The 19,630-nt window shown below is 42.6% G+C and overlaps 1 protein-coding gene across 1 annotated transcript in view; it reads left to right on the forward strand.

Annotated features, from left to right (window-relative positions):
• Positions 1–19,630, forward strand: part of magi1b (membrane associated guanylate kinase, WW and PDZ domain containing 1b) — a 134,027-nt gene that overhangs the window by 84,928 nt on the left and 29,469 nt on the right. Inside the window, 9 exon segments of the mRNA XM_087179770.1 lie at positions 10–252; positions 4,308–4,533; positions 5,419–5,501; positions 6,513–6,548; positions 10,472–10,529; positions 11,569–11,693; positions 12,961–13,080; positions 15,518–15,703; positions 15,893–16,549. Of these exon segments, the coding sequence (XP_087035896.1) occupies positions 10–252; positions 4,308–4,533; positions 5,419–5,501; positions 6,513–6,548; positions 10,472–10,529; positions 11,569–11,693; positions 12,961–13,080; positions 15,518–15,703; positions 15,893–16,549 (1,734 nt within the window).

A 19,630-nucleotide genomic window follows, 5' to 3' on the forward strand; every position in this document is an offset into this window, starting at 1 on the left:
GTTGCCTAGGTAACTATTATGGGACGCCCAAGCCGCCGGTGCAGCCCCCCGGTGGGAAAGTGATTAGCAGTAGCGGTAGCGGCGGTGATGCCCCACTGCCAGACGGGCTCAGCGGTAGCCTGCCGGGCTCGCAGCACTCCACTCCCCGACGCACCAAGTCCTACAATGACATGCACAATGCTGGAATAGTGCCTGGAGAGCAGCAGCAGGAGGACGACGAGGACCTCCCTGACATGAACAGTAGCTTTACAGGTACGTGCAGAGCGCAGGAGGTCAGACAGGCGGAGTATGTGGCTGGATCACAGTAATGATGCATGTCTTGTCACAGGTTTTGGTTGATGCTAAAGTCAAAAGCTGCTGCGAGAGCAAAATGTAGACATGGTGAGACTTGACCGATGGCTGTATGGAAATTCTCATTTTATGTGGGTGGAAGTCACTTTTCACAGATAGTTTCTCCAAATGCCAGACAAAAGCCTTGAAAACAAGGACGTCAGCTGTGAAACAAAGTCACCAGTTCAGTGGTTTAAAGTCATTATAAAGGAAAGCAAAATCTTTATTTGTAGGCACAGGTGAGTTTGTTCTCTCAGAAATCTGAAATCCTGAAGAGACAAACTTTTAAATGCATCTCTGGTGAAATGACCCTTGTGTTTTTTTCTGTTTCAAGTGTTTAAAAAGACGAATGAGACCGTGCGAACGCCTCGCGCTGAAATAGATCTCAGATGATCACAGGGGGACAACTCCAGAAACAATAAATGTGCAATTAATCAATCAACTGAGGGATAATTTAGATCATTAATTTATTGTTTGTTTAATTTATTGAAAAAGAATTCTAAATATTTGATGATTAGAGCTTTTCTAACATGAATACAGACTTGGCTGTCTTCACTCTCTTTTTGTATATTAAAGAGGCTGCTTTACACAATGTGTTCAGATAACTTTTATTGAGGGGAGCTACAGTACTCAGCCTGTGACAACATAATGTCTTTGGTGGCTGCTCTTTCAAGTCTCAGTAAAAAGGAACCCTGATGATGTCATCAGGCTCTAATGAAATCCACTATCCTGTTATATTATGTGAAGTGTTTTGGGGTCTTGTATCATGGATGTGTATCTCTCAAGTCCCCTAACTTAATATAGATGCAATATTAAATAGCTGGAATATCCCTTTACGCAAATACAACTTGGGTACAGATAATTGGTATGGTAAAATTAACCACTTGAACCTATCACGTAGGTCCGTTCTGTCTTGTGATTTTTAGATTAAATGAACAATTAATTCATGTTAATTAATGTTGGTGTGAATACATCCAAAACCCTTTGAAGATGTAATATGTTCTAGGATCGAAGCACTGTACCGGTTTCACGGTATATTGCTGCAACTGGTGCCACACACATATGCAGTGGAGAGAATGTCAGAGAGAAGCAAGAGTGATATGACCAACCTCCGTCCTCCGAAAAAGAAACTCATCGATGGGATTTCTATAAGTAGCAGCCAAAGGAGGAAATATCAAACATGGTTGCCCATCTTGGTGCTGCGTTGTTTGTTGGTTAGATAACCTCTGACTCACAAACAGACACGCACTGACCCCGATCTGACCACATGAAGAAAGACACAAACTTTCCCGGCTCAGGGCAGTGTGTGTGAGAGTGAAAGGTACAGCCAGGATCAATCTGGCTCCACTGTCATACACCTACAGTAAATTGGTAACTATTTTTATAATCGTTTAGATCACCTGTGACGGCTGGTGATGCATTTATTACTATTTTCTGATTTTTATAAACCAAACAATCAGTCGGTTAATGGGGAAAATAATCAGCAGATATATCCCTAATGGAAATAATCATTAGCTGCAGTTGAATACAAATTAGTTTAAAAGAGCTTCAACCAACTACAAATATAAATTCCTTCTTATACCTTAATGAATAATAATCTAACGATATAATATATACTAATATCACAGTCACAAGAGACATTTTACTGCACTGAGTACTTTTGCTTTTAATACTTTCAAGCATATTTTCATGATAAAACTTCCATACATACTTTTCTTTAACATTTTCAGTGCAGGACTTTTAGGTAAAACAAAATGCTTTGACGGTGTGGTATTAGTGCTTTAACTTAAGAAAGGATGTGAATACTTCCTCCACCACTGGTGCAAAATACTGTTGCGGTTATCATATCGGTTATCATACCATGAAAATCTCATACTGTTGCAACCCTAATATGAATTGATCACTCACACATTATTATCTGCAGTCTGTTCATAAGCTGCGGCATAAACCCTCTGCACTCTCCTCTTCTCTGGATGTCTGTTTGAGCTCAGATGTGCATTTTGTTTGTTAAGCAGTTTCACACTGTGAGTGGGGAGGCAAAATTCAATAACAAATGGTCACTCAAGACGCATTTGAAACACATTCTGAAGCCTGGCGTAAAAAAAAAAAAAAAAAAAAACCTGTCTCAAATGGATTTAGACAATTTTCATTTATTAGGATACAAAATACTAGACCGGAACAGGCCCCAAGGCTGGCGGCATACTCCAAACTAAATTAAATTTGGCATCCTCACATAGGCAGCATCCCAACCGAAGTGCCACATTTGTCATTGATAAACACTGTGTAGAGGCTAGCTTCATGTGTCCACTGTTTAACTCATCAACAGCTGTCATGTGACTGGCTGCACACCACCTATTGTTAGTTTACTGTCTCTTTCATATACTAGCAGGATCACGACTCGCATGCTCCTGCCGCTGTTGTGGTTGACACCTTTAAAACAAACAGACCTGAAGTCAGCGAGTACACAGGCAGCTGCTTGCAAAGAACTAGGCTGTGTTTTATTTAGCTTGGAATATAACACAGGAATGCGATCCTAGTTTCTGCAGTTCTGTTTGGAAGGAAAGAAAAGGAGAATGTGAGTGGCGATGGATGAAGTGGGAGGGGATCGAAGTGGAGACAAGGTAGCAGGAAATTAAAGAGAAAGGGGGAGTTCCTGGGAGTGGGTAAAGTAGCCAAGTCTGAAAAGGATTGGACAGAGACGGAGAAGCAAGGGAGGTTTGTATTTTGTGAAGGAGGATAAGCTCAGAAAATGAAAAAGTAGGAGAAAGAGCACAAAGGACGTGGGAAGAGAAAGAGAGAGAGAGAGGGAGCACTTTGGTGTGGTGAGGGGCTGCAGAATACAAGAGCTTCTTTGATTGGTGAGTAAGTGGCCTCTGAGTTTGACTACATCTGCCTGTATCCATGTGTCCAGAAATGTAAAATAGTGCCATCTGGCTGCAAGCAGCACAACCTCCATGTCTGAAATTGTTATTAATGATGATGTATGAATAGTATTTGGTTGGTTATTTGTGTTTGTGAATTAGAGGAAGATTTAATTTTATTCATTTCAAATGTTTGGAAATATGATGCTGATATCAGTGCTGTCTTCTTTAAAGGGCTCTGTTAGTGATGATTTTAGATTGAAATGACTTACTGCTGTCATTTTCCCTCACATTTCCTCTTGCGTGCTAGTAGGTCAGTAGGTATTGTAAGGAGGCTGACTCAGCCCTGAAGCTGTCTCTGCCATGTGTTTTTAGAAGGTGGGACCAAAAGTTGTTTATTTGCTGTCTGTGATTGTGAGAGCTGTGAGGGTGCCAGTCAACGGTGGGTGTGAAAATGAGATAACAGGAAGCTAGCTGATAGCACCTCAGAAGCCATGGTTCTAGGTGTGAACTGCCCACTCGGCAGCCTTAACTGAAGTCAACGTCTCTGTAGCTGTGAGAAGTAGTGGAGGACAAATGAATATACTCTACAGTAGTGTAACTGTGATTTTGGTCAAAAACTACATGTAACAGTTTCTGAGTCCTTGGACTTTGGCAAGATGAGGCTTTCTAAAACCTCTTAAACTACTCTATGGAAGTGTTCACATGACACAAGTAAGAAAGATTTCTCATTGACATTTTAGTACACTGGAATACAATAAAAGCAAAATTTAAATTCTTTATCCCTTTCATCTCCCATTTTACCTCGCTCTCATAATTGTTTTTCTTCATGTAACACAGTCTGTCATGTGAGCAACATGGCTGAAATCTGTCCTGTGTCTAGTGGCACTAAGTCTCTTACATTGGAAATCCACAAATTAACCATGGAGCCATTTCAGCCGTGGAATCCTTTGTTTCTGTGGAAGCCGTTTTTAGTCGACACCTTTGATTACTTGTGTATCGAGGCACCTTTTGTTAAACTGTAGTCACAGCTACTTTTTGTCCCTGAAAGTGTCTCCAGCTTCCTCTTAGCAAAATATTCTTAGCACCAGGACACGTTTGTTTTCGATCCCCCAGGAGACTCTAGCGAATTAGACGAGATTCATCACTCGGTGCGACCCTTCGCCCCCCACCAGAGTGACCCGTCCTACGCTGGGACGACCCCCTCACCACCGGCCACCACGGAGAGCACACAGCAGACACACTCTCACCTGAGCCATCCTCCCCCGGAGGACCCGCTGGGACCTCTGCCTGACAACTGGGAGATGGCCTACACCGAGAACGGAGAGGTCTACTTTATAGAGTAAGTGACTCAAGGTACTCTATATACACGTGAGATAGAAAGTCTATGTTAGGTTCAAAAGAGGTGTTATTTTACAATAGTTTTTGCATGCATATGTACATATATATACATCTGTATATATAGTTTAACTCCCATTGTAAATAAAAAAAAAAAAGACATCAGGAAGTCTTGACACAAAATTGCCAAGTTCCAGTTTGTAATCAAACATCACGTACAGAAACAAAGCATATTTTCACAGGCTTACCTTTTGAGTTTGTAGTTGCAGGTCCATGTTTCTATATGATATGATATATATGCCGTGTGGAGACTAACCGAAGGACATGAAGGAATCTTTTTCACAATCAATAACATGTAGTACAGAGTGACTTTCATGCAGCTACTATCTCAGTCATATACGTGAGCTTGAACAAAGATTATTAAGATCATTTATTCTTAAAGATATAAAGTTGGGGAGAAATGAACCGTTTAGAGTGACCTAGTTACGTTGAGCAGTGATGAAATTTTACTCATGGTTATTTTTATTCAATACACGTAGATTCCAATTGATTAAAATACTGAGTATGACAAATTAACTTTGTAATATGTGCCATCGCCTTCATGAGATCCTGTTCTTCATTTATGAAGACTCTTAAAGGATAGTTCAGGTTCAGTGATTTGTAACAGACTCGATTCCTATTCCTCTAAAAGAATCCCTCTATAGTTCTCTATGTTTTCTTGTGGCTGTTAAGTTTTTACGAAGGCACAGCCGTGTTTTTATTCTATTTTATTTGTTATTTAGTCAGCATCTTAGAAATCCTTCTTTCTACATGCAGATGTGAGGAGGGTTTTATTTCCCCCACTTTTGCTGTACCACCAGGTAATTTTATGCTTGTATGTTGTGTTTAGCCACAATACAAAAACGACCTCCTGGATAGACCCTCGGTGCCTGGACAAGCCTCAGAAACCCCTGGAAGAATGTGAAGACGATGGTACGTCCACATGAGAGCATGTTTACCATGCGATTATGTTTGTCTCTGTGAAATGCATATAATTTGGTGCTTTGCTTGCCAGTCAATGAGGTTTTTCTATTTCTCCAAGGTTTTCCAAGCCTGTCTCTTCATTTTAAAAAGACTCGTCAAGACGAATGCCTTGGCAAAAGTATATTGGTAGCTAATCAATTCAATCGTTAGCTTTCAACTCTACCCTTGTATGTAGTATTTTAGTTGCATTAGATACTAGTGACCCAGCTGAGTTTTTACTGAAAAGATGGGCAGGTAAACATCAAATACCTTCTGTCATCACTAGTATCACAAAGTTGTGATTCATAAATGCTTATGCCAGAGCAGTGGTTCCTCCAGCAGCCCTTAGGTGTCAGTGTTGGGTCACAGAAAAAAGGTGAGCAGTCAATGGGTGGCACTGCTCTGCTATACTCCTTCTTGCAGCTGCTTGTCAGAGCAACGTGTCCCACAGCTCTGAGGAATTGACTGCATCACTAGCATCATGTAGCTCTAACAAGTAATGTCCTCTCTGTCCTACACTGAGGCGTCCTGCCTGCTTGTTGATGTTTAACACCATTTTCAACCCTGAATGCTTCCATACTGACACACAAGGACATGCATACTGTATCTATTATGAGGTGATGAGGCATGTGGTTTGTACAATTATATGTAGACACATGCATAATTAAAGTTGATAAACGGTGTCATTGCTAGCTGACGTCTCCATCATTCAGGTTGGATAAAATGCTTCACCAGCTCTACTCCATTGTTGCGTCAAACCACACACAGAGGTCCAGTCATTTGGTAGAAACGTGCCTTGTAATTTCTGTAACCATGGATTGCCTCATGAAGCTGAGCAGCTGGCTCTGATGAACTCTCGCCACCCAGTGGCCATATGTTGTTATTGCATTTAAGTGACTCACTGTTGTGCACCTTTCTTCCCTCTTCTGTTTCCCTTCCACAATAATCCTGTGGTGTTGTGATGTCCATCCCGCTGAGCAGAAGGGGTACACACAGAGGAGCTGGACAATGACCTAGGTAGGCACTTTATCTTTTACTCCACCCTTTTTGATAAACGTCTGTCAACCCAACATTCACCATGTCATCCCACTGCCTGCTTCACTTTAGTCTTTCATAGCCAGACCTGTCTCCACTTTGCCAAAGATGCTTTGGTGGAACATTTGCACATGGGAAAGCAAGCACTGCCTTTAAAAAGCCACAAAAACAGCAAAGACGTATGTTGACTGTGCATTTGCATGATCCAAATCTTCGTCAAAACTTTTCAGCGTGTAAGTTGACAGCTTGGCGGTTTCCTGTAGCGAAAGGGATTTTGAAAACAGTAACAGGCAGGGGAAGCGAAAAGGGAAAAGAATGCCACCTGGAATAAGCGGCCCCAATGTCAGGCTCATGCCCACAGCCTACTTGTGGTGAGTCAGACTAGTGTCACCTTGGTTTACACACATCTAAAACACTGTTGAAATACAGATAGGTTCAGCTGAATTTAAAGAGGTTGCAATGGGTCAGTGAAGATAATGGAGTGACCACAGTTGATACTGCAAATCTACATAATCACATGCACAACACCAGCACTGGCTCATACAGAGTCACTGACAGTTGGTGAGAGGTGACTTTGACAATGACTCTAATCATCTCGAAATGAGACATTATGCTATCAGAGGTTTGACCTTTATCTAGCCTGCCCTCAGTATGTGGCTTTGACAAACACACACTTTATGTGATGAGAACACTGGCCTTACACACAACTTACCCACATGCTACCAGCCAACCACACACACACACACACTCCCACATCAACAAACTGTCATTTCATACATAAGAGACGATGGCTGATCGGAAGAAGATGGTTGTAATGATGATTTCCTAATGGGCGTCTGTCTGAGCCAGACAGCAACAGGCCCTTCTCTCCCCGAGGCCCATCAGCACACTAACCAGCCTATCAGACACAGCAGCATGGCCACTTGTGCACGATAAATGGTGTCTGGAGACTGTGCCGTGCACCGTTATGCACTGGTAATGAATGATGTCATTCCATCAGAGGAGATAACTGATTAATGATTGTACTAGCCCTTTATGATGAACCTGTTTTAACTTGAACTGAAAGAACATTGAAATGCAGGGATGAAAGGAATAAACAAAGTACTTTCGTATTGTTCACTTAAAATATTTAAAAAAAAAATTGGATTGACAGTGAATGCATATTGTTATTGTCTTGGGAGAGAATGACACCTCTCTGAAAAGGCTTGTGTTGGCCTGTAATTATTTTCAGTCTGGTGAATGGGATTTGAAAGGTTTTCATTAGCCCCCGGTTTAGGGAATTATCTCAACTTATGGCATCCTGTTTATTTATCAGAAGTGACTGCATTTTTTCATCACCAGCTAAAGCTGCATTACTCAATATTCTTTATATCAACATTGAGTCAAATGTGAAGTGGAAGGTGTCGCCCACAGAGAAATATCACTCCACTTTTAGCCTCTTTCTCACTCTTTTCTCCAGCAGCCGACAGCTGTTTTCAGGAAACAGCGATACAAATGGAAGAAAGAAAGGCGTGAGCATCTATCAGGCTGCCACTGTTAAGTATTTTTAACGGCTGCCATGTTATAATCATCAGATCAGACGAGTCCACTGTCCATAAGACAGCCCTCGACTGGATGAACACGCTCAATAATTATTGATCAGCAAAATCCAATACAGGTGGGCAAAGAAGCGCAATTAACTTCAGTTCTCCGAGGAGGAGCAGACTCAGGCGTTTTATGAACAGCAGCACACACATGCACAAATCCATCCACACACACACACACACACACACACACACACACACACACACACACACACAAACACACAGTCTCCCTCTGAGCACATGCTTACTCTAGAGAAATCAATCACATCACTGTATCAAGAGAATGAGATGCAAACAGTTAAACGTGTAATTCATCACGCTTGACTTCCCCTTGAATGCACAATATGTAGTGGAAGGTGGGATGTGGGCAGAGGGCGACAGGATGGGAAGAAAACACTGTTTTATGAGCAACAGATTTCTCTTCCTTTTCATTTGTGTTTCCACACGCTGAAATGTATACCATACTGTTATGGTTGCAGCACCAAACATCCTCTCTGTGCTCTCTCTCTCTCTCTCTCTCTCTCTCTCTCTCTCTCTCTCTCTCTCTCTCTCTCTCTCTCTCACACTCACTCACCTCACACACCGCACACACAGGTGCTCCTCCAGGAGCAGAGCTAGTGCAGTGTGAAATCAAGTGGGTGATTAAAATTTTGCGCAAGGCGAGGCGGGAACACATTCCATTTAACGTTCCAGTTCAAAACATCTGAATGATAATTCACCACGCCTGCTTTGTGGGTTCACCCTGTACAACAACACCTACGCTGTAACCTTGCACTGCCTTTTTTTTTTTTTTTTTTTTTTTTTTGCTGCATGTGCTTTTTGTGTTAATGTGCATTTAGCAGATGATAAAATGTGGAATGTGGAATTGCGTTGCTCACAAGCATCCAATTGCAGATTCATCTTTAGTTACTTTAAATCAATTTCAAGCCATAGCTGGTGTGAGAGTACTGCAAACTGTCATCCTCAGTCCAGCTGTAGTATGGTGTGTGTCGCCTACAGACAATTTAAACATTCTCATCCTTCATTTTTATAGCATCTACTGCTGACTCCACTCAAACCAAGGGCCCTCCTCATTAGAAAACAGAGGGAGGCTCTCCAAGTTGGATGATTGTAATTACCAACTACTCGCACAAAGGGCGAGGCATAATTGGCTGAGGGTAATAATATGTAAAACTTATACATCACAGGAGAGGATTACTGGACAATCTGTGTTTGTAGCCAATTAGAAGCCTCTGACATTATCTATGTGGAGGCCAGCCAATAATCAATGCTGCTGTAATCAGACAATAGAACCGAATCAGATGACCCTGTTGGAAATAATGGCATCACGCTCTCTGGCAAACAGTGTAGAAACGCAGCTAGATTGCACCATTGGGCAATTACACACTGCTGAAGTGGTCCTCATCATATTCATATCTTTCCCTAATCAGTGTTGATTACCGTGAATTTCACTTAAACTATGTAGAAGTGTCATGCTTACATCACAGTGAGTAAGCAGCGGCTCTCAATGCCACCTCCTCATGCAACGCTGGTTTTCATTCAAGTCAGGGTGCAAACTATAAAGCAAGAGGTGGCAAAGTTGAATTCAGATAAATTCACACAAAACCTCAGTTACTAATGTAAAAAATGAAGGACACAAACTTTAGCAGACAGAGACCACTGGTGGTACCTTTGTGTTTAGCCAAGGACAGATATCTTTTCACTAATCTAGCCATTGAATTAATCCAAAATGTTTGGCTTTGTTATATTGTTTGGACTGTTTCTCATTATGAGGAAAATAAAGGAAAAAAGAAAATTGTCCAATCAATTACTCACAGTCAAGTCTCCTCAGTCAAAGCATGTGTTTTTTTTTTTTTTTTGTACAATGGTTACAAAGCCTGAATTGTTCCTCCTTCCTTCCCCCAGTTTCCCCTCCTTGTTACCTTCACCTGTCCCACCCTCTGTGCTTTTTTTTTTCTTCCCAATTTCTGTCCTTCCAGCTCTCTGACCCCCTCACCACTCCTTTCTCCCACCTTTCATCTCTCCATCCCTCCATTCATCCATCCATCCAAGCCCAAGGGGGTCTTGCTCTGTTCTTATCTGATGTGTGGAAATGTCAGCAGTGTGAGGGGACAGAGGGGGCAGCCAGACAGCCTGTGAAGCTGTTGAGTCACTCTGGCCCTGGAGACTGACTGACAGGCAAACACAATGGAGAGGCAAAAGGTCTCCACTGGCCTTGCCACTAATGGCTCAATACATGGCCTCCAGCAACTTCACAGCCCTGAGTTTTCCTCGTTTCTGCTGTCTCACTCTGTCTTTTTTTTCTCTCTATGTCTTTTTCAGAACTTCCACCGGGATGGGAGAAAATAGACGATCCAGTGTATGGGGTCTACTATGTTGAGTAAGTGACGTCCACTACGCTACATAGCAAAAGAAGGCTCACATGCAAATGCAGATGCTGATGCTGCACCCAGGATTGCGTTTTTCTCCGCGCGCGTAAATAGAAATGCTTTCGCACATATTCAGTCTAACAAAAGAAACTCTTGACCTCTCTCTAAATAGGAGCAGCTCTAATGTGTGTACACACTTCTGCTGTGTGACGTCACAGCCAGATTTCGCCTCAGCTATTCTGGTCTTCTGTAGACTGGAAATGTAGGCCATTTTGTGTGTGTCATTTGGGAAAACATGCAGCGAGTGTGTGTGTGTGTGTGTGTGTGTGTGTGTGTGTGTGTGTGTGTGTGTGTGTGTGTGTGTGTGTGTGCGCGCGCGCGCGCGCGCCTCTCATCTTGTGTGAGAACCTGGGCCTCAGCATTAATATGAATAATATTTCATGCGTTTTAGACGTTGTTCAAAGCAGCACCTGCGGGCTCAAGGCTTTGGCATTTCTTTTTTTTTTTTTTCCTCTTTGTGTCTGCAATAATTTTTTTTTCTAATATACATTATTCACCATTTCCTTCATTTGCCGTATAATGTGGTGCTTTCAGGTATAATGTTTTTGGAGCTTGCAGGTTAGTAGGAAAACCTCCCAGGGTTGGTGTGTGATATTAAAGGCGTTTGTAGTTTCTTTGAATTAAGCCATCATCGTAATGGGATTTATTTGATGTGATTTGTGGGTGTGATTGTGTCATGCATGTCTCAGACAGGAGCTGTTCGTGTGGATGGATGCATGTGTATTGTGCCGCTGTGTGTGCCACTATTAATCAAAGCTTATCGCTATGTCTCCCCTCCCTGTCTTGACCCTATCTCTCTCTTTTATTATCTTCTCTTTCCTCTGTGTCTGTCTTCCCTCCCCGTTGGGCCTCACTTACCTGCTGATATTTACTTCTTGTCCGACATCCTGTATTCTGTTCCTATTTTCTGTGTGTTCCCTATTATTCATTCCCCTCTGTCACTCATTCCTTACCTCCATCAACTCTATCCCTCCTTTCACCGCCCCTCAGTCATATCAACAGGAAGACCCAGTATGAGAATCCAGTACTGGAGGCTAAGAGGCGCAGGCAGCTGGAACAACAGCAGCCTCAGCCCCAAAGCCAGCAGCCACCTGAAGGTGAGCGCTACATCCGAGGTTCGTTCACAAGCCCCCACCAAGGGCGTCATTTCCTTTCTTTCTATTCATGTGTGTGACTGAGTTGTCTGCATATGTGTCTGTATGCGCCTGTGAGATTGTGTCTGTCTTTATACCAATTATTGCTACAGAACTACTTGATGTTGCCTGCTACTGCCTTATGATTTGCTAAGTGCCCTTCCATAAAGGCATAACTATTATTTGCGGCTGTACCGCGCAGCCTTTTTGAAGTTAATTTCTGTTTTCTGTGTTGCCTTCAGATATTTGTTTGTGGTAATAACTTAATAGCTTTTTTCCCCAAAGGAGAAGACAGGTAAGTTTGGCTTCAAATGAAAATGATCCGCCTGCTTAAGAGAGTCCGCTTCTTAATTTGTGTGACTTCATGAAGCACTAAAAGGTGCCAGTAATAAAAGGAATATAATGTAGCATATTTGAAAGAGGACTTCTGCTCGCACAGCTGCTGCAACTCAACCAATAGGTAACCTTAAGTTTCCCCTGCTTCCTGTCTTGAACCTTATGCATTCACAGGACGCCCTGCTAAGAGATTAATTGTAAATGCAGGCCAGCCTACAGGGGGACTCTCCTATCACGCTCCACCTTCTGCTCATTCAGCAGAAATCATTCGATTCCACTCGATTACCTGCTGACTTTACTCCCGTTTGAAAGCTCAATCTCTCTTCAAAAAAATTCGATACCTTCAAGCAGGGTTTTTATCCATTTTTTTCGCCTCTGCATTGATTCCGTCTTACGGTTAAGAATATTAATGAAGGTTGTAGGCTGATCGGTGCTGTGATGCTGTAACAAGGTGATTAATCAAAGAAGGTGGCCATTATATTGTATTTTCACAATACCTCCATCTGTTTTCAATGCACCGTGTTAAAAGCTTCACAAAGTTAATATGTGACCCATTCAACTGAGTTTACACATGATCTCAGAGAGATGTGAAACTGTAATGTGGCTTTCACAAGATCTCTGGATAGTTAGACTTTTGGAACCACTTCCATTCACTTGTTGCACTGTGGGAAGATTTTGTAACTACATATCAGACAGAAGCCAGAGCAGGAAATGTGTTGTTTTCACAGTTAATTTTTAGCCCTTCTTCCATCACTACTGCCTCCGGCTTCATATGAATGGGCTCTGTCCCAAACACACAGCGAGGTAGGCCAGATTGTCCCCAAGCCCTTAGCCCTGGTTTTTTTCCACAAGTAAGGCGGCTGTGCACCTGTGTAGACCCCATCTAGAGAACATGTGCCTCTTGCTGTTTCAGAATGGATTGAGGACTCAGCGTTGGCCGGGGCTCCTCTGGCCAGCTACGCTACCAATCACCAGGAAACCTACAGGGACCCTCAGACAGGACCCACAGTGCCCAACGCAATGGGTCAAAAACGTAAGTTCATCTATACAATTAAAGTCTGAAACAATATTTTCTCATTGTTGTATTGTACCTTCATTGTGTTTTTTTTTGCTGTGCTACCCAGGGGGACTTATTATGAGTAAAACCAAATTCAGCTCTTACAATGTAGTTTGCTTTCCTGAGCTGTGGCCTGAGGCCATGTTTGAGTTTTCATGATGGAAGAACAGTCATGAATTGACACTATAAAGCAGCTTCCTGTATAAGTTTCATCATATATACTTAATAAGTAAAATAAAATCTATCTCATTCATTATGTACAGTAGCCTACATTTTTTCCAAGAAAGCACTCAAGGCAATGTTTGTATTTCTGTGAAGACACACTGAATGTAACCCGGCCAAGTGCAGTGTTATATTATATATGTGCACCATCTGTGTTTACTGTGGCCACATGTTGACTCTCATGGAACCTCTGTTATGTTGCTCCAATTTTTGGATCAAATAATGGCCTGATTTCACCCATCATTTAGCAATACACACACCTACAGACATAGTGTCTAGCTGTTGTGTGTGTGTGTGTGTGTGTGTGTGTGTGTGTGTGTGTGTGTGTGTGTGTGTGTGTGTGTGTGAGAGAGTGTGAGTGAGAGAGTGTGAGTGTGTTTTTCTTCTGGTTGCCAGCTCCTTTTATACCAGCCTCCCACTAGCAGCTTGTCTAATTAGCACTGCCATGGCAAAGAATTAACTGCCTCACCCTGTCTCCCTCTCTTACTGTCACTTGCTGCTCTGTCAGTCGCCTTTTCCCTTTTCCCTCATCGATCTTTTTATTTTATAGCTCATATTGGTCGTCGTGCCGGCTTTTGTATTGTCTCCCGCCACTGTCTGCTTTGGTTCAATTGTTTGTTTCTGTCCGTCTTTCCGTCATTCCATCTTTCTCACTCTGTCTCTCCCCGCCTCCCACCCTCTCTGACGTTGCTATTCTGTACTGTCCTAGGCCTTGACATTCCTCCAGAGAAAGGCGTCATTTGAAATCTCTTTATCTCACTCCTGGCTTTCATGTTTTTTTCCTGCTTCCTGGTCTGTTCTTACATCTCTGGATCCCTTGTGGATAGAGCCGCCATCTCAGCTTGCAGTTTTGTTACATCTCGCCTGTTCTGAAAAATGCTATTCAAAGATGTTGCGCACGCACACACACACACACACACACACACACACACACACACACACACACACACACTGCTCAACACCACAAACACAAGGACACCAACTGTAATGCATTTTCCATTGAACACATAAGCTGTAGCACTGCCATAATCTAATATGGTTCTGCAGGTCACTAAACACACATTCCTCTGTGGTCCCCTCTGCTCCCTGTTCACTGTCATTCTCGTCTTCACCTCAGCTAACATCCTTTATTCATATGTGTGAATCATGAGCTCATGTATGTGAAGTTTCTGCAGTATATGTGGCATACATTTTGTCTATTAATAGATAATTAGACCTTAGCCTTTCCTTGTATTCAACCTTTCTCTCATTCTGAACCGTGAATACCTCACTCCACTTTCTGATTTAGACTGATACCATCGCATATCTTTTTTCCTTTTATTCTTAATGCCACATAATGAGGTAGAGAAAGCAAGAAGAAAGGAAGGAAGAGTGAGTAATTGGGTTTAGATTGCACTGTTTGAGCAGTTCTCATGACTTAAGACCGGTGTGAAATGTGTTTCATGGAGGTTCCTGTGTTAATTAAACCCTCACAGCCATCGTTGAATAAGATAGATGTCTTGCTAGCAGTAGCCATTTATCAAGGCGGAACCCTGTCTTATGTGAAGATGTTAGTCATGTGACCTTCTTGTATTAGAGGGATGTCACCGGTATTTGATATCGTAACTTAAAGATCTGGTGCCTCTCTCTTCTTTAAATTCAAAACCAGCATTATTAGTGAGAAGGATCCAACAAACAGCATTAACCAATGATGACAGATGACAAAACAAAAGTTTTCTTTTATTTTCTGAACTATTTATGTCCCTTTTTAGAGTATTGATGTCCACTGTGCAGGTTTCATTTGACAGTGCTTTTGCCCCCAAGCCCTTTTAAGTAATCAATATTGCTGGAGTCGCTACAGTTTCCATATCAAATAATTTACAAGCATTGTATACAGTTGCTTTTACCAGCTAATATTACCCTTTATAATCAGTTTAAATGTAGTTGCAACCACAACCAATACCAGCTGATCCACAGTAGATCCAGAGTCAATGCTCAAGCTTAGAAGTGGCTGAAGCGGGGCCTGGGAGGGTAGGATTGAGTTGGGATTACTCCCATATTCTACTACATGAGCCCCATTCTGATTCATGTTGTGTCATCTGGGCGATCAGTGAACAAGAGCCAGTGGGCACATTGGTGAATCAGAACGGTCTATTGAACTGGATCATCTGTGTGTGTGTGTGTGTGTGTGTGTGTGTGTGTGTGTGTCCAGGAGGGAAGCCTTTCTTTACTCGGAACCGATCCGAGCTCAAGGGGACTTTCATCAATACCAAGCTGAAAAAGAGTCGCCGGGGGTTCGGTTTCACTGTTGTTGGAGGCGACGAGCCGGACGAGTTCCTGCAGATAAAGAGCCTGGTCCTAGATGGACCTGCTGCCCTCGATGGCAAGATGGAGACAGGTTGGTGTACTTTATTAAAGTTTACACGGAAAGAATACTGCTGTAGTTGGAGTTTCCATATGCTGATTGTTGCATTGTGTATGAAGAGGGAAGTGTAACTCGTGTCCACTAAGTAATAAGTTGGCATTGGCAGAAGAATGCTTTCCTTAACAAAATTAAACTAAGTTCGTCTTCTTCTCCACTTCTAAGGTGACGTGATCGTGAGCGTCAACGATACATGTGTGCTCGGCTACACCCATGCCCAGGTTGTGAAGATCTTCCAGTCCATCCCAATTGGCTCCATGGTCAACTTGGAACTGTGCCGTGGCTACCCACTTCCCTTTGACCCCGATGACCCAAACACCAGCCTGGTTACCTCAGTGGCTATCCTCGACAACAAAGAGCCCATCATTGTCAACGGCCAGGAAGTGCCCAACAGCTACGACTCGCCGTCCAGCCACGGCAGTCAGAACAACAACGGCTCGACCAACGGCGGGGCACCCCTCAACGGCCTCCCCCGACCCCACAGCCCCTCTGCTGAGGTGGCTTCTGATACCTCTTCCCAGCACGGCTACCCCAGCGATGTGGTCACCCTGGCCTCCTCCATCGCCACACAACCAGAGCTCATCACTGTACACATGGAGAAAGGAGACAAGGGGTTCGGCTTCACCATCGCCGACAGTCCCGGAGGTGGAGGGCAGAGGGTGAAGCAGATCGTGGACTACCCTCGCTGCCGCGGCCTCAAGGAGGGAGACATTATCGTGGAGGTGAACAAGAGAAACGTGCAGAGCATGTCTCACAACCAGGTGGTCGACCTGCTCAGCAAGTGTCCCAAAGGCAGCGAAGTCACCATGCTGGTGCAGAGAGGTGAGTGGAGGGCTATCTCTTTTTATCCACGCACGCTGTGTCAATACATTTGGCAGTTGTATTGTAACCGATGACAGCAGATGGAGATGAGGGAGGTGGAGGAAGTTATATGGCAGTTTGATTCATGTGCCCATATGTTGAAGCACTGCAAAACAAAACAAACCTTGAATCTGCTTGATGCTGTTGACAAAAGAGAATAGGCTTCTGCCTTAGAGGCTGTTCCAGCTCACAGAGAGCTCTTTTATTGACACATATTTATTTATTCATGTAAATAGAGGTTGGAAGCAAAAAAGCGATTGCAAAGAAGGCAAGATAGAGGGATAATTATGGTAGGCAAGGATAAAGGGAGCCGCAGAGAAAGTTGAAATAACATTTGAGGATGTGGCTGAAAGTGAAGTGGGAAGAGAGAGTGAGGTGTTTACACTGAACAGTATCGACAGTCAAAACATTATAGTTGTCTTGAAATGGAAAGGTGGCATAGAGAGGGAAAAGTTACAAGGGGAGATGGAGGTAATATGAAAAGCAGGGTAAACACAGGAGAGAGAGACCCAGGTTTAGTTGGTGTTTCAGGTGTCTGTGTTTCATCATTGAGAACACGTGTGGTTTATTTTGGGCTGTTAGTGTATTTCCAGCTTTAAAGATGCCATCAAATGTGCTGGCACGCCTTTTATCCACCCACCTACTTTTCTTGCTTGGTATGAGCTGAAGCCTGCGACATTTTGCTATTGACATGCATTTTCAGTGTTAGCTGGTCAATGTCAGTGCTGCAAAAACAGTGTAGCGGCATGTGAATGCTGCTATTGAACGTGCACCACTCGTCTTTTGTTATGGCTTCTAATTTGAAAATCGCTGTTGCACAGAAGCACTAAATGGAAACAAAGCAACTGTGAATGGAGGATAAAACTGAAATGATTGAATTTCAGTATTTTCCCTCCAATCACCCTCAGACTCACAGACCTCCAAAGCTCTAAACGCACTGTGTGATACAAGTAATTGGACCATTTTCTCTGTCAGACTGTCCATAGCTTGCTTTGGGGCTTATTAATTCAAATAACTAAAAGGTTTTTGTGTATGTGTGTGTGCACACACGCAGTTATATTCTCAGTGGGGTTAAGTGCTCAGAACTGTCGAGGGAAATTGGTCAGATGAATGGCAGCCAACTCACATTCTAGTCTCACATTGAGGCTCATTCTTTCTTTCTGTCTTTTTCTCCCCACGTGTGACTTCCCCTCAGTTTGTATCTCCGTCTCTTTCTTCATTTTGTTACTCTTTCTTTGTCTCACTTCTTAACACACACACACACACACACACACACAGGAAACTGTTCCACTCCACCCTCTCATGTTTTTGCTAAGGAGCATTTCTTCATCATGCGAGTGTACGCAAGCTTATAAAGTGATCAGCATGGGCAGGGGCTTAATGGACTGTCAATAAAACAGAAGGCAGTTAAGATGGGCTTATATAAGCACCACAGACAGACAGATATGACTGTGATTGGAGGAATGGCACTGAGTTAAAACACAAAGGTACGGATGATGATGGTGCATGTGGAACATTTTAATTGAACCAGCACATCTTTAATGGTTGTTTTTATCCGACTTGCGGTTTTGTTTGAAGGGTATAAGTAAGCTGAGAAACATACAAATACAGGAAACAAATATGAAACCCAACTTCATCTTTATTGTAGGAGCACTTTCCTGTCTGGTGCTTCATGCAGATTAATACCACTATAGAGCAAACATCTTCTCCTATTAGCTCATTTAAGCACCAAGTGCTGGTTACTGTATGTTATACAAAGAACCTTTCCGGCCATCAAACCTCCATATTTTTGGTACCTTTGGTACCAATAGAACCGTCTGTAGCACTGAGTACCTTTTTTAAACTGTATTTTAGCTTAACAAGAGCTTATACAGCTGCTTGTGTTCAGACAACATCTGTTTGGCTTCTTTTGTTAAACAAATAAAAGGCATTTGTAGAGAAGTACGTTTATATTCCTCAGGGCAAGGTATGAAAAGAAACATTGTTTTGGTATTGGTACCAAGCTGTTGAAAAATTTTGAATAATACAGGCGAGCATCTAGATGGCAACCAAAATAATATTTAATCTAGGCCTGCAACTAAAAATACATTTATATTATTTATTAATCTATTTTTCTTTCATCAATTGATTATGTGTTTTGTCTATACAATGACAGAAAAAAATATCACAGCCCCATACCCCCAAAGATATTTTCTTTACAGTGATTTAAAAGACTGACATAAAGCAGCAAATCCTCATGCCAGAGAATGGCTGGTATGACTGTGCTTTAAATTCCCTTAAGCAGTCATCTATTAATAAAATTGTTGACCATTGCTTTTCTAACTAATTGTTAGACTGTGTGACTAATTGTTTCAGCGCCAATTTTATCTAGCTCTAATTAGCAATAGTGTATACAGTAAGGACAAATGAAAAACATTCAGATATCCCCTATGCGGCATTGTAAAGACTTGCACTAAAGAATTAATTTTAGATTTACCTTCTCAGTGAATAAATTAAAGAACAGATCACAGGGCTCCATTGAAGCGTGTGCACCGGTGTGTATTTCTTCCTCCAACTGAATTCCCACACATTTCCTTCCGTCCTTCACATTTCCCCATGACGAATAGTCAATTTGTTTATACACCTTACATTTTCTTATGTGTCAATACCCTGCTCACTCTCCGTCATTCACATGCCACAGGTGTTGCCAACATACGCACACAGTCAAACTCCTGAGAACATCCAACAAGGTTCTGGACACGGTCCCTAATTACTCTCCCCCTCTCATTCTCTTCTCTGCTCTCTCACTCCAGCTCACTCCACCAGTAGCAGGAAGGCACGCTGGCCTCTAATTGGGGTCCTGATGTCAGATTTGCTTATCATACACATACATCTTTTACTCTCTTGTGCTCTCTTTTACTCTCACTCTCCCTCCATCCGTCAAGAATCTCTTCTTCTTCCCTGAGCAGACACCAGTTGTGTGTGTAAAATACACACACACACCCACTCCCACACACGCCTGCTCACAGTTGGTCTCAAACATGGGCCGTCATGCATCCAATT

The sequence above is a fragment of the Seriola lalandi genome, unplaced genomic scaffold (genome assembly GCF_002814215.2).
Source record: "Seriola lalandi dorsalis isolate HSWRI2012SDOR001 ecotype SW California unplaced genomic scaffold, Sedor1 jcf7180002054864, whole genome shotgun sequence".
NCBI classification, from domain to species: Eukaryota; Metazoa; Chordata; class Actinopteri; order Carangiformes; family Carangidae; genus Seriola; species Seriola lalandi.